The sequence below is a fragment of the Nannobrachium achirus genome, assembly GCF_963921795.1.
Source record: "Nannobrachium achirus genome assembly, chromosome: 1".
NCBI classification, from domain to species: Eukaryota; Metazoa; Chordata; class Actinopteri; order Myctophiformes; family Myctophidae; genus Nannobrachium; species Nannobrachium achirus.
Genome location: NC_137810.1, coordinates 61,489,882 through 61,511,224, shown reverse-complemented (window position 1 = coordinate 61,511,224; position 21,343 = coordinate 61,489,882). Strand labels below are relative to the sequence as shown.

The following is a 21,343-nucleotide window of genomic DNA, read 5'->3' as shown; positions in this document are numbered from 1 at the left end:
ATTATAACATTGAATGACAGACATATAGAACACAGTACTATGCAGAAAAAAAAGAAAGTAAAATAACAGTGCAAAAAATATATAAGCTACAGTAGATATTTACAAAGAAGAGCACAGCATACAGAGAAGCGTTCCACATTTTGGTGGTATACTGTAGCAGGAGAACGAGTTTGACCCTTTGTTTGACTTGACTCTGGATTGAACGTGATCTGTGGCGCTGCCTCTGGTGTTGTATTTGTGGACATCCTTAACGTTTATAAAGTATTTTGTCAGGTACATGGGTATCTTAGTGGTGTAGTGTATCTTGTACACCAGGCCCCATTGCAAGATGCTGTACTCTGTCATCTACTCTGAGCCACCCCACTCTTAACTGGTGAGTAGCGGTGAGCAGCTTTGAACAACCCATGCCTTTCCTGTGCAGCAAGAAGATGGATGGAAGTGATGAAGTGATAAATGGGTCTAGCCACGAACATACGCGAATCATTCTCCCTGGTTGTTTGCAAAAGAACAAGCCAGGCTATTCTAATGTAAGTCCTCTCTTGCGCTTTCGTATCTCTCATCCAGTGCATCTCTCCCTCCCTCCCTCCTTCCCACTGTCCGTTACAGGGGCGTCAATTGGGTATGGCAGGGGACCCAGGGTATGCAGCTGCCATACCCTGGGTCCAGGGGGGAAAATAATAGTACATTTTAAATATAAATCCATGAATGTCTCTTTGTCTATCTGTGCTGGTTATTATGTTGTTAAATTACAGTAAAATAACTACAAATGCAAAATTTAACAAAATGGTCACTTTAACAAGGTATTATAATTATATTCTCCACACTTTTATTCTCCCCATCTTGACACAATGGTATATTCCCAGGTTCCGCAGGTCAGCTGCACAGGTGCAATGCATTATTGTTAATTGTGGCACGTTTACTATTTTATGTCAAGTTTAGCTGCACTTGAAACAGGGGAAGAATAGAATGTACTTCTTAAAATAAATGTATCATGCAGACACCAGTCATGTTGCCATACCTTATCTTTTTCTGAACTGACGCCACTGGTCCGTTATCATATTGTCTTTGATTTACGCACGGTGTCTTCCGCTCAACTGTAACCGTGTCATCATGTGTGGTGATATACAGCCCCCATTACCTCGCTCCCCTGCTCTCGTAGTGCGGGGGAGACGGCCGTCAGGTGGGTGGGTACCTCTGGCTGAAGCCAAAAAAAAAAAAGCTCAAGGCCAATTGGAGCTGAGCACGTCCAAGAAGTTCTCCAAGCGTTTGAGAGAAAACATCACACAGTCCAGCGGCGCGGAAGCATGTCCCCGATACTGAGCCAGATTCTGAACCAGAGGCCTCGCCGGGCCAATCAAAGGAGCTCTGAAAGACCTCCAGTCCCAGCTGGAAAAATTGGTGATCTACAAGCTCTACAGCGCATCGCGTTGTAGGGCTTGTAGATAGGCTATTTCCGGGCACGCAACACCATCACGTATTCCCATCACGCAAACAAAGTATAAATCCGACTCGAGTCCGTAAGGGGGGGAAAGCGCCAACAACTACAACTGAGGCTTTCCAAGTGAAGTCAGGTCATGGATTAATATCTCAATCGTTAGCAGCTGCTGAGTTGTTGTCACCTTTACACAGGAAACTGTTGTTTCACCATTTGCTACCAGAGTACATGTCTCTATCCAGCTATGGAACATTGAACTTCTGGAAGGATCTCTCTTTGTCTCTCTCTGTGGTGTGTGTGTGTGTGTGTGTGTGTGTGTGTGTGTGTGTGTGTGTGTGTGTGTGTGTGTGTGTGTGTGCGTGCGTCCGTGCATCGGTGCATGCATAAATGTATGCCTGCATAAATACATACGTGCTAGCGCGTTCATATAGAACAGGCCCATATGTACAGGCACACGTGTGAGCGCCTGTGATTATTCATGTTTCGCATGTGGTATCGACAGTGTAATGAATGCTTGCACACATGGTCTGTGTGTCCCTCCGTTTCTTTGTGTGAGAAATATGGAGCCCCTTAAAGTCAGCAGGTCTTTTCAGACTGTGATTTGAGGAGCCCATAAAGAACACTGCCAGATCTGAGGAATTCTTTGATGGTTTCTAACGCAGGCCTAACGTCTGCAGGCTCCGATGGCTTTGTCACATGTGAGGCTAACCTGGGGGCTGACTGAGACGGGTCCCTCTCGGTTTGCTTTAAACGTTGATAGTCCCTTTCTGCCCCTTTGGGTTCGACGTGAACTTCACCCCTGCTTCACCCCTGCCCCCTGTTGGCCTGTTCCCAAACACAACTTTACGACAGCAAACGGCCACGGTTTTCACTTGTACGCCGGATTTATGCCTGGTCGTACTACAGTGTTGCTCGCAGAATAAAAGATCTGCTATTTTCAGCATTGTCGTACGACAATGTTTTCAGGCTCAGGCTTTAAATCTGTTGATGTGTCTGAGTGCTGAACTTGCACAGGTTTTTGTTATTTGAATGAGGAATGCTGGTGATAAGCGGGTTCAATCAACCCTCTTTTGTTTATAAAGGAGCTTACCAACCTTGTTAACATGTGGGTCCTTTGTCTTTTTTTACTTTGATATGATTTCATTCCTCAAAACAGTTTTTTATTGAGATACGTCTTCTTCGAGATGTTAGATGTTAATCAATAAGTAAGTCATATACATTAACATATTAAGTGCTAGGGGGAGATTAGCCTGGTGGGCTGATAGGTTGACCTATGACAGAGGAGTTTTTTTTTTAACCATACGTTATCCGGGGTACCCTAGCCCAGGGGTACGTATGTCTTTTTTCTCCCCTGTATAGCTTGTGATGCTTTGTGAGCTTGTAGATCATCTACAACGAATGTTTGTCATTTAGGCAGAATGTTTGGCCTATGGGGACATGCCCAGAGGGACGGTAGGGGTCATGTGGTCACTTATTGTCCCCAAACAGACACCAAGCAAAGTGCAGTATTTTCTTGGCTGTGGTTCCACTCCCAAGGACCACAACTCACGACTGCACACCTGAGTAAACATCCCACCAGCTCCAGCTCACAGAGAGACAACAGGGCCAAAACAGGCCCAGTCCCATTCATATCAACGTTTTAGACCAAGATCTGGTCCCGGGATCTTCGTGAAGCATTGGGTACCAGATGGTACAGGACACTCCTGGAAGGTGGTGACGAAGGCATGGTGGAAGTTCCCATGACATGGATTTCTAAAGCATTCAGCTTCTTTTTTCCCCCAAGCATATTCCAGAAAATCTCCAAGGCCCTTGCATCGACTGTTGGCTAAGAGATCCTTTTAGGATTTGTAGGGATATCATCCAAAATCTGTTTACAATGTTATAACAGTGTAAACATCTGAAACCATTAACTGCTATGATAGGACAGTCCTGGTTTCCATTCACATATTATTCAGTGATACGTGCGCTTTACTTATTAACAGTGTTTGCCAAGAATCCTCTGATGTGTGATTCCTGAGCCAGCACAACAAAGCCTCCCATCTAATCTCAAATCTCTATCTATCTTCACCAGAACAATTATAATCACCGCTGGACGAAAGAAGACTTTCATCAAGAAGCTCTACTCTTCTAATCAACATAATCAAACAAGGATATCATATAATGAGCTAATGGATGCCGTCTCATCTACAAACAAACAGTGAGTTAGTCCATGTGTTCATTAATCATACATACATCCAGAGGCCCAGAGGTTATTGTTAGCCATGTTTCTGCTCTGTCAAGCGGATTCTTCACATGGGGCAGTGGAGAGGGTCTCGGGGGGCAGTGGAGAGGGTCTCGGGGGGGCAGCAGTGTCATTAAGTTGGCCTGGTGAGGAGAACTGGGAATCAGACAGTGCTACTGATTGGCTGAGAATGCAACCTGGCTGCGGGGATGGTTACCAGGCCAGCCACTGGAGTTTCCTAACAAGTTCATTCAAGCATCAGGGGCGTCACAAGGGGGAGGGAGGGGGGAGTGGGACTGAGCTACTAGGGCCCCACTTTATGCTTTAGCTATTGAAAATCTATGAATATATGTATTTTGTAAGCGAACATTTATAACTCAGATTTTGCTTCTGGGGGGGTCCCTGGAACTGAATATTTTGAGATGGGGGTCCATGGCCAAATATATATCATTTTGGGGGTCCTTCACATGAAAAAGTTTGAGAACCACTGACGTAGAAACATGCTGGTTTTTCAACTGGTTTTTCGAAAAACCTTCGAAGAATTTTAAATATTCAGAGCCAAAATTTTCAAAATATTTCAAAAATAGCAGATCTACAAGCTCACAGCTTGGCACTCTGTGCCGCGATGTGAGCTTGTATCTGCTATTTCAATAGTTAAAGTACCCAAGGCCCAGAATTTGGTGCGACACCCCTGCGAGCATCAAGCGGTTGAAGCGACACACATACCGATTCCAAACATACAGTATATAGCATCATGCACATTGCACACACACTGATACAAACCAAAGCATTGTCTTTTTTAATGTTTTTTTCCCAGCTGCATCTAAGGGGGTCTGTACATTTTGTGTGTGTCTGAGCTAGCTGTCTATGTTTGTCCGGCCTGGAGCTGATCTCACAAACTGCTGGACGATGAGCGCCAAATGTCTTGTGCACGCTGCCAGTAGGACAACCTTTTAAAGGAGTAGTTCACCCCCAAAATGACTTTTTTTCTATTGATTACTCATGCCATGGAGACTAGAGTCTCCATGGCATGAGTACATTTATTGTTATCAGATTTTTGTCTTAGGAATGCGACAAAAAACTAAAAATATTATTGAACTCTAGTCTCCATGGCATGAGTAATCAATAGAAAAAAAGTCATTTTGGTCGGTGAACTACTCCTTTAAGACCTCCACACGTTTCATTTTTCACATTGAACTTTCACTTTATAATTGAAGGGTCTTTATCCCGGTTGACACCCTGCCCAAATTTGGAGGTGACGACTGACGTTATCAATATGGTACCATAACGCCTGGCCTGGGATAGGAACCCAGGTCTCCCGTGTAAGTCCAACATCTTAACCATCAGACCAAAGGGATATCCTTATGGACTGGGGGAGATGCTAGACTTTTGAGGCCATCGGGCTGAGGCAGTGAGTAACTCTGCTACACCATCAATATGATGTCTTTGTTATCACAGAATCAGAATCACAGAATACATAAACACTCAAGTGTGTTGCCTTCAGTGTATTTTTTTCAGCTATTTGGTCTTCACTTTGTGACCCAGAGTAAATGTATGTATTGACATTGAGGTACCAAAAACAATCCCAAAGGACACTTAGGTCAGAAGTTGAACCCTCAACAGCTGAGCAGCTTGGAAGTGGAACTTGGTTCCGAGTGAGGCATACCTTTCACGTTCAGCTGTGCGATGGAGCAACAGTGCCATCTACTGTCTGTTCATAGAACAAACTTCAACCAGTCCAATACACAACTCTCCCAGCTGACTGAATCTATGGGCCTTGAATTCAATCTCCCAAATAATGTATTCAACAGAGAGGAAATAATGCAATTATGATGGCAACATCATATCTAAATTATACATATACTCCTAAGCCATGATTTGATAATGATGTTAGTTTGAGTTTTTGTTAACAACCGCATGAGGATCATTCTGTGGTACTGGGGTTTTATTTATGGCTATGATTGTGGTTAGGATCCTTTAGGATTGTAACAATTCTGGTTCTTTAAAGGGGTACTGTCACCTAAAGGGGTTAAGGGGCAGATTACACTGTGACATGAGCTTCAGACTGTTTGAGAAGCTCATGTCACAGTGTAATCTGCCCCTCGCACCCCAACAACAGCTGTAAGCATACAGTCAGGCTATACAGACAATTAATTTGATTGGCTTATAATTGCGCATCCCCACAATGACATCATAACAAATATTAACTTGTTTTTTAAGATGATTCTTAAAGTGACAGTAACCCTTTAGGTGACAGGCCCCCTTTAAGCGACCATTCCCTCTCAACAGTTCCCTTTAATGATTCCTATTGGGGGTTCCATAGGAAGACTTACAGGACTGTAACTCTGAGAGAGTACAAATGGAACCAACGTGACCCCATTAGAGTTATTAACGTTTGAGAACCACTGGTATAGTAATTGTATAGCCGACGTGAAGTCCACATAGCAGCTCTAACAAGTGTGATAATGCCGGTTCTGGAAACCAGATTCCTCCAGTTCCTGGTCCCAACCCTAGCTATAATCTTTTGGTCACAATAAGCAGAATGTGTTTAGGAATATGCTCAATAAGTCAACACAAGAACTGGAATGTGTCCAATCTTTAATTCTTAAAAAAAGTGATATAAGGCACAGTCAGGAATATATGTTCAGCACTCAATAACACAAAATACAGTTCAGATCATAATACAGAACAATCTTCACTAAATTGTGTGTAAACTGTCATCCCTAAAATGATGGGCATAGACGTCATACTGCACAGTACATCATTAGGAGCAAAAATATTTAAAATGACACCAAATATAACAAACTTGGGATAACATTCCATAGCACCCATTCTGCAAAATCACTAGATATTGGTATTATTCATCACCAGCATTTTTTGGAAAACATTTTAAAGTAAAAGAATAATCACCTTGTCCAATCTCCCATTTCATTTACGTCCTTGTTTTAGCAATATCATTTTACATTTTTGAGCACTTGGTATTATTTGATTCTCAAAATTATTACTCAAAATATAACCACAGCACCAAAAAACTACATAAAACACACACAGTGTAGTGACGGATCCCACGAAGAGCTGCTGAGATCATAATGTCAGTAAGTCAAGTATTGGTGGAGTTTATCACTCATTATTAGCACCGTTTTATTTCAACCTGACACAGAAATGTACTCAACATGTGATGTGTCACATAGAGGAATAACTACAGAATATGGAATAGATTAGACATAGCTGCAATAACCAGCTGCAGTGAACCTTGACTAAAAAAGTGCTACTGTGCAGGTGTGATTTTACCTTCAATAGATATTACTTCAATTAGTGAAATGTTGTGGAGCTATCACTAAATGTCAAAAACACACTCAATAAAATACAGGTGTTTCACCCGGATGGCTGAGGCTTAACAGGACGTAGCACGCTTCTGAGAAAGAAGGCAGACGTGCCCTTTACATTAGGCCTATGTAGCTAGCGTGCTAACTTATTAATGTCTGAACGTTTGAATTCACTGAAATAAAGAATGTCTAATAACAAAACACATTGACAACCACACTGTCCAAGATGCAAACAGATAGGGCTGGAATAATAACTGTTTTCACAAACAGTTATTATCTAGGTTGAGAATTACAAATAGCCTACTTGAATATTGATATGAAGCATATTTTCGGTTTAGAAACACCATTGACCTTCAACACAGCAAAGCTGAGCCTGACAAGCCGGTCCAATGCGAGCAGTCAAGACCTTGGGTCAGTCAAACAACACTGCAACGCAGGTAATGTGTAAGGCCCCGAGTGAAACACCTGGTTTATGGAGTCCCAAAAACTCAGGTATGAACTCTAAATGCAGTAAACTACAGTAAACAAACTGTTTTAAGTGTTTAGTCAGCTGCCAGACAGCTACATTCCCAAAACCAACCTTGTGTAACAAACAATTGCCATGAACCACCAAAACCCAGTCTTATAATAATGTAAACTCTGTCAAAGGGACCACGCTACAAACTCCTTCACTTCAAGTAACGACCAACACACAACAAAATACAAGGAACCAAGAGATTAAAGCTGTGAGTAAATATGAAATTGACTTGTCTTTCTGTGCCCCGTAGTTTACAACCAGCTGGCTGAGAGGTGGCCAGGTGAAGATCTTTTGGGGCTGCTAAATGCCTGGAAACATCCAAGCAAGTCAGGAGAGCAAAGAAAGGGAGAGAGGGTTATTTAGTCCACATCTTTCATCATTAAAGAACACAGAATATGGGTGAAAGCAAGACAAGTCGTGGTATTGCACTACTTACCCTATAAAGACCAGTGGGTGTTGGTTGCATGTAGTTTGAAAGAGGCATAAGATCTTAAATCTACACGACATGAGTGTTACTGTAAATATGAGCACCAAGAACAGTTATGGAAACGTACCAGCGGGCGAGTGGGGCTGACGGAGCGAGAACGCACAGGGCTGGCACTCCTGCTCCGACTTCTGCTTCCCCACTGGAAGAACACACACATATCAACCTTTTTACTGAACATTCGCCTGTTATGACATAACATGAATATTGGGATGGTAGTTGGGTTCATGTGGTTAAATTAACACAGATACTACAGACATGAAGAATATCCTCACTAATGACTAGGGAATAGGAGTTTGTTCATGAATCAATAGTTGATTTATAGTCTCTGTATATAATCATGGCTATAATAATTGGCCTACAGACAGGTAGAATTTAAGAGATATTATCTAGAGCAGTGGTTCTCAACCTTTTCAGGCCGCGACCCACAAAATAATCATTTTTGATTTTTTTTGGCATAAATCAGGGCTATTGAACACCCTTTACATCTGAGTGTTGGTTAAAATAATATTGAACCAATGAAAAGTAGCCCTTCGGTCAAAACTAACTCCACTAGAGCTCATTTTCCCGAAAATGAACATTTTGTAGTTAGGAGGTTTCGGCCCGACATATCATCATTATATCATCATTATGAGGGGAGAGCCTTAATTATAACACTGTGTGTGTACCAGAGCGCCTCTTCGGGTGCAAGCCTCCCCCTTCACGATCACCACGTCTTCTTCCATGAGGGCAGGCCACACGTGGTGCGCCACCAGAGGAGCAGAGAACTCTGAGTCGTAGCTACGCCGGTACCTGGAGCACGGAACAAATAAGGTGATGGAGAGGAGAGGAGAGGAGAGGAGAGGAGAGGAGAGGAGAGGGGAGGGGAGGGGAGGGGAGGGGAGGGGAGGGGAGGGGAGGGGAGGGGAGGGGAGGGGAGGTCTGTAGATATGTGTGTGAAGGAACGCAATACTGTCCATGTGTTGAGGGTGACATCTAGTGGCGGGGACAGTAAATGAATAGCTAAAGAAAACAATGTTTGTTGAGACCAAAATATTACTATTGACCACTACATACAGGTGTGGCATCAGTGGTATTAAAGGACAACTTTGTTTTTTTTACAACAAGAGTTAATATTTTAGATTGTAATTAGGGAAAAGATAAGATGAGTGTTAAAATGCTTTCAATTACTGCTTTCTATCGTTTTAGCCATGATGTTGATTTCATGGGTTGAGGGCATGTGTACAAGTGACTAAATATGTATTTTTAGACACAAAAAGCCCATTCCCAAGATGCACCGCAATCTTTCATGGGCAGATGTGACTTATGGGGGCTAGTAGTGTTACTGTAAATAGTAATAAATAAATCCCCGGCTTATTTTGTCTAAAAATACATATTCAGCCCCTAAAGGTTGTATTACAATAAAGTGTTTTGATATGCTGAACTTATTAGACCGTTCTGGCTGAGCGATCATCACATCCACATCACTAATGATCATTTCACAAAGTTTTCTTTGGTGTAAATGTTTCCTGAAAGGACATCCAGAATATGGTCAGGTTATTGATATCGTTTCTATTCGGTCAAATACATCAGGACTGATTTGTGTCAATATCGGTCAGCCCACTGTGGTGCTGAATGTTTGGCGGTGGTTCTAATCAGCGCGTGTGTGTGTGTGTGCGTGCGTGCGTGCGTGCGTGTGTGTCAGGGACGTGCTGGCCATTGGGAAAAGCGGGACAACTCCCGAACGGCCGGTTCATTCCTGGCCGGTCCAGGCCGGCCATTAGGAAGAATAATTAAATAAAATGTCGGCCTTCGTTCCATTTTGGGGACTGGGCGGCCAACAAAGTAAATTGTCACTGTCGGGCAGAAACCTCGTATCTCCAAGTTTCAAATGTATACATTTTTTCGCAAAGCCCTGCTTCATCATACAAGGCCGTTGCACAAAAGTAGTGAAAACAGCAAATCTACAAGCACACAACGCCTCGCGGTGCGAGGCGTTGTGTGCTTGTAGATCGGCTGTTTTCACAAATTTAAATCATTTTTAAAATGATAAATATAACAAACGGTTTTGGACATACAAGGTTTCCACCCGACAAAGACGAAATATAACTCATGTACAATAATTGGCCCACTGGCTTGTCATGATCTTGAAATGGCAAATCTTTGAGTAGCAGCAGCGCTATAGAGAGAGATCTCTCTCTATAGCGCGCAATGAGGGCCTCTCCAACTCTTTTTCCCGGGCTGAATCAGGGGCCCAGCACGTCCCTGGTGTGTGTATGTTGTGCGGCTCAGCAGATGTCACACAGACACTGACTTGCTGTCACTGAACAGTTCTCCATCGCTGGCGAAGGCCAGGTCCAGAGGTGGCTCCAGTGTCTGCATGGCGAACGCCACCCGGCAGGTCTCTCTGATCAGGGAGCTGATGAGGACGAAGTCCACCTCCGGAGGGAAGGAGATGCGCGGGTTCACGTTCATGGCGTTGATCACGTCCTGGGCATAGGAGGAGTCATTGCAGATGTCGAAGATAATCCTATCTATGACCCAAAAAACTACCTAGACGCCATTAATTAACTGCTTCACCACATTGCACATTGAACCCTTGCATTCCTATTCTTGGCGTGTTGTAATAGGCAGTGTTGCATTGGTGATTCAATGTTTGGGGGGGACGCGGTTTTAATTATGTCACGCGTACGTCACTTAATGGACAACTTTAGTTTTTTACAACAAGGGTTCATATTTTAGATTGTAATTAAAGAATATAAAAGATGAGTGTTAAAATTATTTCATTTACTTCTTTCTATTGTTTTAGAGATTCTTAGTTCAGTGATTGGGGGCATGCGTAATGACATATTTAGTGGCTAAATATGTCATTTTACACAGAATAAGCCCATTCCCAAGATACAACGCAACCTTTCATGGTTGGATGTGACTTATGGGGGCTAGAAGTGTTACTGTAAATAGCAATAAAGAAACTGCTGGCTTATTGTGTCTAAAAAGACATATTTAGCCACTTGTACGCATGCCCCCATGCGTACGCATGCCCCACATTTTAGCACGGTAAACGCGATAAAACAATAGAACGAAGCAAATGAAAACATTTTAACACTCACTTTTTCTTTCTCTAATTACCGGTACAATCTAAAACATGAACCCTTGTTGTAAAAAAACAAAGTTGTCCTTTAACACCTACATTACAGGAGTTAATTAATTCAACAGGTTAATTAATTCAGACAATGCTCTATTGATATGCATATACTGTACTGTAGGCTCATCTCTTTGTTAAATCACCCTGCTGCGACACTAAACGTTGTCGAGGTGTGAATTTGGGGGTTATTTTGAATCGATGTGTGCCCGTAGATTGGCTATTCTCGTTTAAGAGAGTTGGTGATTTGGTGTAAAAAAGTAACCCAAGAAAGGTTCCCTACGTTGACGCTGGACTGAACGTCATAGAGGTCCAGGTTTCTGACGATGTAGTCCACCGCTGCTTCCTCAAGGCTCTCAGGACCCAGGTGAGAGGGTGACAGTGTCTTCCTCACGCGCAGCTTGAACTGACGGTAAGCTAGCTTGCCGACCTGGAAGGCTTCCTGTGAAACGCAAAACAAGAAGAGGTTAAACTACCATGATAAGATACTCGCCTAACTGCTGGCTTTCTATTTGGCCAGCTATAGATAAATGGTTCTGAACTGTGTGAAAGCTATTAGTACTGACAGTGACACATTATGTAAGCCATGCCCCAGTGCAAATACTGTAGCGTTCATGCTTTACCCTGAACTCTAAAAACAACATATGCAGAAGTCTAGGAAAGTGGTTTTCAAGGGCAACCAGCTTGGTATGGATTAGGCCACGCCACAGAACCCCATAACTCTGAGAGTGTATGTATGGAACCAAATGGACCCGTAAGAGCCATTTCCACACTCTCAGTTAGGCCTACAGACCTTTAAGAGCTCACGGTTTGGGTAAAGAAGTGCTGTAAAGCAGGGATACTCAAATAGCTACAAATATTTCAAGGGGCCACAGGCCAGTTGATAAAATACTTGAGAACTTCTCTTATTTTTTGCTTTATTTCCAATTATTTGCATTTTCTATGGCTTGGCCTTCCATTTCTATTTTGTCAATGACACAATTTGTAATCAAAGTAATTTGCTACATTTGTCACTCAAAATGTTTAGCTATAAATGGCTAATGATGCAGTTGTTAAGTAGAGCTACAGTACATCTCTCTTTCATTTGCATTAGAACTATAATGTTGTTTTGGGTATGCTAATTAGTCGAGCAGAAACAAAGTTTTCAAGATGTTTTTGGCCATTATCTCTGGAAGGGAAGGTCCGATATGCGGGGACGGAAGTGGCCCACGGGCCGGGTTAGTTTGAGTATCTCACCGTGACAGCGATGAAGATGATTCTCTGGACCATCTGCAGGTCGTCGATGTAGCGTCTCAGCAGGCTCTGGGCCTCCAGCCGCTCCACGGCGTACAGGTCGCTGACGCGCGACACCAGGTGGGCGTGACGGGACGAGTTGGTGAGCTGGGCCCTGGTGGGGGACTCGCCCCTCATGGGGCTGGAGGGACGACTGCGCCTCATGGGCAAGGGGCTGGGGGAGCGACTCCTCACCAGCCTGCAAGATAACAATCAGGGGCGTCACAAGGGGGAGGAAAGTGGGACTGAGTTACTGAGTTTAAGCGAACATTTGTAACTCAAATTTTGCTTCCGGGGGGGTCCCTGGAACTAAATATTTTGAGATGGGGGTCCGTGGCCAAATTCATATCATTTTGGGGGTCCTTCACATGAAAAGGTTTGAGCTCCACTGACATCGAAACATAGATTTTTCAAAAAACCTTAGAAGGATTTGAAATATTCAAAGATTTTCATGATTTTTCAAAAATAGCAGATCTACAAGCTCGCAGCGCGGCACTCGGTGCCGCGCTGTGAGCTTGTATATCTGCTATTTTTCAATAGTTAAAGCACAGGGGCCCTACAGTGAATCCTTGTACCCGGGGCCCAGAATTTGGTGCGACACCCCTGATAACAATTCTCTGGCTGCACGATTGATAAACATAATCGTCGTTGTCGGGTGGAAACCTTGTACGTCCAAACCCATTCCGTCTTGTATTTATCATTTTAAAAGTGATTTAAAGCTGTACTGTGGAAGCTGCTCAACTAGTGGTCAGTAGCGGTATTGCTTTTTTCGGCCGTTTCCGACCACCTCCGCCTCGCCGATACGCATCCGTAGAGTCGTCTCCCATCATTTTTAGACCATAATTGAGTGAGTAGCAGGCAAGATTCCTTCACCAATGTAAACACAGTTGCTGAGGGAAGCTAATTCCTGAAGAGACAGCAAGACTCGCTGTGATTGGCCGGTGGTGTATGATCTTCGCTGTGATTGGCCAGTAGTGTATCATGTGGGAGATGACATCATTTTGCCGGGAAATACAGCCCCTGTCAAGGCTATGTAGAAAACATATAAAGAAAGGCTTTTGGGGCTGAAATTAACGGAGTGGGTGTTCTAAAACTTTAGCGATTTAATAGTTAGGACAATTTTAAGATTTGTTTTATTAAAAAAGTTACATAGTATAACTTTAAACTAGTGAAAATAGCCGATCTACAAGCTTGTAGATCCGCTATTTTCACTAGTCTTGTGCGACAGTATTGTACGATGAGGAAGGGCTTTACTTTACACACATTTGAAACGTGGAGATAAGAGGTTTTTACCCGACAGTGACGATATATTTTACTATTAATTACACATCCCATGAAGCCTTGAATACATTTTTTGGGTTATTGTCGCATTCCTAAGCCAGTAATTTGATGACCGGCGGACTTGTCTTTGTATTCATTGTATGCGTGTGTGTGTGCGTGCGTGCGTGCGTGTGTGTATGTGTGCGCGCCTGCACTCACCTCTGCTGTAGCATAGCCTTCTCTGAGGTCAGGTACGACACTTCGTCTCTGAGCAGGCGAATCTGACGCTCATAGTCATCCAGCGCATCCAACTTCCTCTTGTAAATCTCCACCTGCTCATGCGCAGCGCGCAAGCTGGTGCACCCACACGCACGCACGCACGCACGCACGCACGCACGCACGCACGCACGCACGCACACACACACACACACACACACACACACATTTGTGTACATTTCGGTCCCGGGGAGATAGCAAATGCATCTTTTTGGTCTCGAGATAAAGACAGGGTTCCCACACATTTTTAATTAATTTTAATTAATTTCCAAAACCTTTCCAAAACTTTGCCAAAACTTTTCCAGAATATTGAACCCAATTTCCAGGACTATATAACAATAATTCAGCTCAATAACGAGTCGCTTACTCCTATGCGCAATGCCCAAAGACAGGCAGTGTATGCCAGTGGTTCTCAACCTTTTCAGGCCTTGACCCCCGAAATAATCATGTTTTAACTGGGGACCCCCCCACCCTGACGAGCACTAAGAGTTGAGGAATTTTGTATAACACGGTTTTATTGTGAAAATAGCCGATCTACATGCTCACAACGCCTCGCGTTGCGAGGCGTTGTGAGCATGTAGATCGGCTATTTTCACAATTTCTGCCTCTAATATTTGACAATTTGGCCAATGTTTAATTTGTCATTTCAGAGGTATTAACACAATCAATAACCAAAGACAATGCATAGCTATTTTTCCAGGACTTTCCAGGACCCTTGATCAATTCCAAAACTTTTCCAGTACTGGAAAAATATTTTTCTAATTTCAAAATATTTCCAGGAATTTCATGACCGTGGGAACCCTGTAAAGAGTTTGGGAACCAATGGAAGCTATCTCTCACTCTGCTCTTAGTTGTAGTATCTCATCCTCTGTGGCCAGCAGAGTGGTTGCTGACTTATTCTTTGTGTCGTCCAGTTCCAGATGAGTGTCTGCAAGCCTGGTGGGACAAAATACATTAATCGCGTCAGTCAGCAATAAATCAGTCAGCTCCATATAAGGGCTTACCCACTTGCACCCGGCAGGTAAATAAAACCTTGGGGCAGGTGAAGTTTGCTTTCTGGTTGCCCGACCGGGTAAGTGCTCATTTGAGAGCGGACGCAACCGTCTATAAATACAACACAAGATATCTGTCTAAACACCTGAACGTGGCCAGCGTGCTCCGTTTTCTGGTCTGTGGAATGAAACAAGTGTGAAACCATACTCAATCATAGCTATGTAGGTATTTGGTATTTGGATTTGTAAGTATTGAGGTACAGTATGACATTTGTTATTGCACAGCCCCAGAAAGTAAAGAAATTAGTGTTAAATTGAGCGGTAATTAAAATCTTACCTATCATTTTATAATGGACAATTTACTTTTCGGGCAAGTGGGCATGACCTTTATGTGCCCGACAGGCAAGTGCCTCTGAGACCTTAGTGTCAACCCCTGCCATATATTGGCTTATGCTGATGACATCAGCTATCTCCATATATATGGACATAAAAGGGACATGGACTGACAGCTACAGAGATCAGGTTGTCCAGAGCCACAGATCCGACTACTATGTCCAATGCGCTTATATGGAATGTGCATACTGTACATGGGACCTTTAAACTCGGCGAGTGCTGCATCCAGAGGGATGCAGTGTCTGCAGTCAAGTCATTTGGATATCCAGAACCGCTGATGCAAACAATATGCACATACAGTATATGGACATTCCAATATATGGGCATGACATCAGGGATCTCCATATATGGGCACAAAAGGGACACTGACAGACAGTTACGAAGGGTACTCTGACAAAGCCCCTGACACTATGACTCAGACATTATTGGTCGGATCGGTGGTGCCGCATAGCGGCCTGAACTCTAGATGTGAGGGCCGAACGTCTTTTACAAAATTGCAGCATTGTGTCCCTCAACATCCAGTGTTGCCTCTTGTGTTGTAACTCTCCTCCTTGTGTGTTTTGTTTAACTACTTATACTATAACTGACTTCTCAAACTGGTTGCTTGTATCTTTTGCAAGAAACGCCCTTGTTCTCTGAAATCTATCCACACCACCTGTTGTTAAACCACAGCTGTTTGTTTCTGCAATAAAAGCCCTAAAACAAACGGCTAATATAAATCAGTAGAACAAAGAAGAAACTAAGAAAAAGCTTTCAAGCATTGATGGATATTTACTGTAACTACAACAACACATTAACGGAACATAAACCTTGACCATAAGCTGAAACAAAGAACATATTGGTGTTTTCATTCACCTACCTTTGCTCTCATTTAAGCTACCTCTGCTGTCAAGTTATGAAATGAGAAGAACGTGAACCAGGAAGTGTGAGACAGTTCATATATGTGTGTGTGTGTGTGTGTGTGTGTGTGTGTGTGTGTGTGTGTGTGTGTGTGTGTGTGTGTGTGTGTGTGTGTGTGCGTGTGTGCGTGCGTGCGTGCGTGCGTGCGTGCACGTGGGCATGTGTTTTTTTTTTTACTCACTCTGCTTTGACGTTGTCTAGCTGCAGACGGGTGGAGCACAGCTGGGTTTCGATCATCTGCATGTCACTGTCATGAGACTGATTCATCTCCCTGATCTTCCTGTCCTTCTCCACTGAGTCCTGCCAATTCACAATTCACTCAGAATGAACTCATTCCGAACAGAGATTCATACCCAACTGTTTACATGGAACCTAAATAAAAGTATTTCCTGATTCAAACGGTACATACCACCCCTCCAGACCATTCCGAATACGAGTGGAATATACATGTGCACGTAAACGCAGCCAATGACAACACCATGTTGCCGATTGTTTGAATACTTTGTTAACTGTTTGAAAATAGTACAGTGGTACGATTATACAATGATACTAAAAGCATAACACGAAAGGACCCAGGGCTTGTTTCCATTGTGTTCCTGTGTTTTCAATTCATCAAACTTGTCTTGAGGGAAGAGAAGAGAACTGGATTTAATTTCAAAGAACTGGGTTTAATTTCAAAGAACTGGGTTTAATTTCAAAGAACTGGGTTTAATTTCAAAGAACTGGGTTTAATTTCAAAGAACTGGGTTTAATTTACCTGAACTGATCTGAAACGAATTGAACTGAATTGAACCAAACTTTTTTCACAATTAAAATAACTCTGTTCAACATTCACTATCAGCCGTACAATAACGATACGCTTTACTCCAGAGATGCTACAGCATAAATCAGGGGTGGCACAACCGTTTTGGGCAAATTAACTTTAATTAAATTAAATGAGTCTGCTAATTAGAATCGGTAAGTTATGTAATAATAAAAGATGAATTAAACGATTTAAAATGAATAATAAAGGTAAAATAAATCCTAAGTGTTCAAAACAATGATTAATAATAGTTTTCAATCAACTCAGTCGGCCACCTCACTAGCCCAATCTGATTATAATAGATTATAATACCAGTAAAAAGGAATCCCTGCTTTAATATCTACCAATCAGAAGATGTGTTTAGTTTGGATGTTGTGGTGTTTCTTTCCAGGAATGAACCATGTTGAAGACTAAAATTGGTTTTCAAATTTAAGAACGTGAATTCAGACACATCAGGTCAGGTCACCTGGATGAGACTCAGACTGGTGTCGTTGGTCACCGAGGGGCTCGCCATGGAGAAGCAGGTCCCCAGCCATGGCAGCAAGCGGCTTTTCAGGGTGTCCACGCCAGCGTAGTGACCCCCTGGTCCACAAAGAAGGAGAGTTCACATGAGTAATAATGACTGTGTTTATAAAGGAGCTCATTGTTGTTGTCGGGTGGAAACCCTGTATGTCCAAAACCGTTTGTTTTGTATTTATGGCTTTAAAGGGATATTCCACCTTCAAAAATACTTTTGGTCATATTATCGTCTACTCAGTCTTTTGTGAATTCAATATTTAGATATTTGATATTCATTTTATCAGACACTTTTGGGGAAAGGGAAAAGGTTTAATACAATAAAAGATTATTAAAGATAAATGGAAAAAGTTATCGAAAAAGCACAGCCAGCTCACGTATTAGTAGGGTAGCATGAGTCACCAGAAATAAAGACGGGTGTTTTTGATGAATCTATCATGGTTAAAATGGAGTTTGAGGTTACAATGGGTTTGTATGGGAATGGACCCTGGATGGGGAGAGTCTGATAAAATGAATATCAAATATCTAAAAAACTGTCCAGGGCGTTCGCGAAACCCTCAGTAGACGATAAAATGACCAAACGTGTAGTTCAGAATGGTAAAGAGTTGTACCTTCAGTAGCAGTGTAGTTCAGAATGGTAAAGAGTTGTACCTTCAGTAGCAGTGTAGTTCAGAATGGTAAAGAGTTGTACCTTCAGTAGCAGTGTAGTTCAGAATGGTAAAGAGTTGTACCTTCAGTAGCAGTGTAGTTCAGAATGGTAAAGAGTTGTACCTTCAGTAGCAGTGTAGTTCAGAATGGTAAAGAGTTGGCCCTGGATCTTGGCCGTGAGTTCGATCAGCTCACAACATCTGTTCAGATTCTGGTCACAGGAAAACACCTGAAGAGGGTGAAGGTGTATGAGAACGTTTAACCAAAAACATTTTCTAGATTATGAAAATAGCCGATCTGCAGGATCGTAAAGCATTGCGTTTTTTGGGGAAAAATGATGTGTTTAATGTTTGTACACATGTGTGTGTGTGTGTGTGTGTGTGTGTGTGTGTGTGTGTGTCCACCCCACCCCCAAATGTAGTATAAAGCAGTGGTTTTGAAGTGGGCTCTGGACTGAGGACACCCACGGGTCCTTTCTGAAGGGGTTCCAGTGTGTCTCCAGCAAATTCAGTCAATTTTACCACTTTAATCCTTCAGCCATTTTTGAAACTTTGGGGAAAATATTGAAACATTTTGACTCATTTTGTTGATTAATTTTTAATTTTTAATAACAAGTTAAAACTTTAACAATACAACTTCTCTTATGGGGGTCCCTGTGGCACACAATATTTCCAGGTGGTGGTCGGTTTAGCCAAATATATCAATTTGGGATCCTTTACTTCAAGGGTCTTCAACAGGAAGTCCGGGACCCTTAGAGGGGCCTCAGAGCTACAACAGGGGGTCCTCCAAATCTTTGTGCGATAGAAACTTTTTTCTCCTTTTTTATATTAACCACTTGAACCCTAGCATCCATATTCTGAGAACCTTAGCCAAAACATAGCAGATCTACAAGCTCACAACGCCTCGCGCTGCGAGGCGTTGTGAGCTTGTAGATCGGCTATTTTTGGCAAAGAGCTTTGGTGCAGAGGGGAAGTGAAAGGTCAAGTTTATTTAGTAGCCTATTGACAGTTCAAGTTCTTAAATATCAGAAAACACAAATTGACATGAATCCAAAATACACTGATGATTGTGCTGTCAAACGATGAAAAGATATGGAATCTATGAAAAGGTTGTGGGGGTCCCCGCTTCATCTCTCTCTCACCTAGGGGTCCTTGGAGTCTTGGACTAAAAACGTTGAAGACCCCTGCTTTACTTGATAAGAAAAGGTAGTAATACTCATGCTACAGCACCACCGTCTGGCCAGTATAGAGGCAATAATGGTCTCACGGTAACCATAGCGACGGGCGTCCATAGCAACCAAACTTTGTCCGGAAATCAACGTAATTAAAACAAGCATACATTCCTTTACTGAGAAAAGTTACGATTGAATTTACTTGTTTCATTGTTTTTTAACATTGCTGTTGCAAAGCATTCCATGACTCTCGAATAAAAAGTCTAATGAAAATTGCATGCATAAAACATTTTCCCTCCCACATTTTGAAAAAGCAAATTGAGCCTTAAATGGACAATATATTTAGAGGGGAAATTATGTCTGCATGCAGAACGAAACTCGAATGCTTAAATTGCTATTAAGGGTCGATCATGCAGAGAACACCACACACTGTACACAGTCTTTGTAAAGCTACACCAGAGAGTGGTGTGGTCAGATTTAGGTCAATGCTGTGGTTTATTAATGAGACTGTAACTTACATGGTAGTCTTTGTACCAGCCCTCAGCCTTATCCTGCAGAACGCTGAAGGAAGATGTGTTCACCAGTCTCCTCAAAGTCTCGGCCATGTCCCTCTCTCTCTCTGTGTCTCTCAACCCTCGGGATTTTATCTGTCAGTGCTTTAAAAACACGCAAGAGCGAAATGCTCCCAGACAACCGTAGTGGTGGTGGGTGGGCTTCTAATCCGCACCGCGGCAGCGCTGATGGGCGGGCGCACGCACACAAACACACACACGTTTTTATTGACAGTTGTAAAAATTCCAAGCTGCTCGTTGTTGTTTCCTCCACCTTCGATGTCGATACATACGACCCATCAGCTGGTGGCAACGACGTTGGAGAAGAGCTGACAACCGAGACACAGTTAGGCCTACTCTGAGATCATAACAAACATTCTTTCTGTCCTTCTTGTCTTGTCCGGTGTAGCGTCCTCTCCTCCTGGACGGTGTAAAGAGAAGAGGACCATTGTAATGCATACTGTCTGACTGAGTGTCAAGCTGTCAAACGATCCTAGCCAGGATCACGTTGTTGTTTGTTTCCGATAACATGCAGTGTGTGTGTGTGTGTGTGTGTGTGTGTGTGTGTGTGTGTGCGCGCGCGCAGAGGCGTCACAAGGGGAGGGGGGAGGGGGGGGGACTGAGTTACAGGGCCCAAGGTGGAGGGGCCTTCATTATTTTATACTTCATGAAAATGCATGAAAATCTTTGAATATATGTTTTTTCTTTTTGAGGGAACATAGGCTATTTTGTAACAAAAAATGTGTGTGTGTGTGTGTGTGTGTGTGTGTGTGTGTGTGTGTGTGTGTGTGTGTGTGTGTGTGTGTGTGTGTGGGGGGGGGGGGGGGGGGGGGGGGGGGGGGGGGGCGGGGGCTGGAACGAAATACTTTGAGATGGGGGTCCGTGGCCAAATACATATCATTTTGACATAAAAAAGTTTGAGCATCACTGACATAGAATTAAACAAAGTTTTCTTTTTCTTTCTTTTTTTTAACCTTTGAAATATTCAAAGACCTTTCACGATTTTTTTTCTTCAAAAATAGCAGATCTACAAGCTTGCAGCGCTGCACCGAGCTTGTAGGCTATTTCTGCTATATTTCAATAGTTAAAGGAGCTATAGGCCTAGTCAACTTTTTCTTGAAAAACGGATGCTAAAACAAAAATAATGTTTCGAAAATGTTTTATAAAAAAATAAGCTTCATATAGACCTATGTGTTTCTATTAAAAAATAATCATTTGGCCATTGTCAGACCGACTTTGTTTACATCCCTTATCAATCCATAGAAGAGGAATGTAAACAAAGTCAGTCTGACAATGGCCAAAATGATTATTTTATCGTTATTTTACGCTTTTTGTGGTCATTTTTTAACCTCTTGAACCCCATTGCCCCCGCCGGCGGGGGCAATGGGACAGATGTCAATGAACAGATGTCAATGAATCAATTGAGACCAAATCAAACTACAATTTCTTTGTTGATTA

The 21,343-nt window shown here is 42.7% G+C and overlaps 1 protein-coding gene across 1 annotated transcript in view; it reads right to left on the bottom strand.

The window, feature by feature from the left end:
* spata18 (spermatogenesis associated 18) overlaps positions 1-19,939 on the bottom strand; it is a gene marked incomplete at both ends in the record, with an annotated part of 37,822 nt that extends 17,883 nt beyond the window's left edge. Inside the window, 11 exons of the mRNA XM_080730810.1 lie at positions 8,054-8,125; positions 8,652-8,775; positions 10,277-10,452; positions 11,388-11,546; positions 12,341-12,575; positions 13,856-13,990; positions 14,753-14,848; positions 16,379-16,497; positions 17,466-17,581; positions 18,287-18,392; positions 19,853-19,939. Coding sequence (XP_080586936.1) covers positions 8,054-8,125; positions 8,652-8,775; positions 10,277-10,452; positions 11,388-11,546; positions 12,341-12,575; positions 13,856-13,990; positions 14,753-14,848; positions 16,379-16,497; positions 17,466-17,581; positions 18,287-18,392; positions 19,853-19,939 — 1,425 coding nt within the window. The remainder of the gene's footprint in view (positions 1-8,053; positions 8,126-8,651; positions 8,776-10,276; positions 10,453-11,387; positions 11,547-12,340; positions 12,576-13,855; positions 13,991-14,752; positions 14,849-16,378; positions 16,498-17,465; positions 17,582-18,286; positions 18,393-19,852) is intronic.
* Between the last annotated feature and the right edge of the window lie 1,404 nt (positions 19,940-21,343).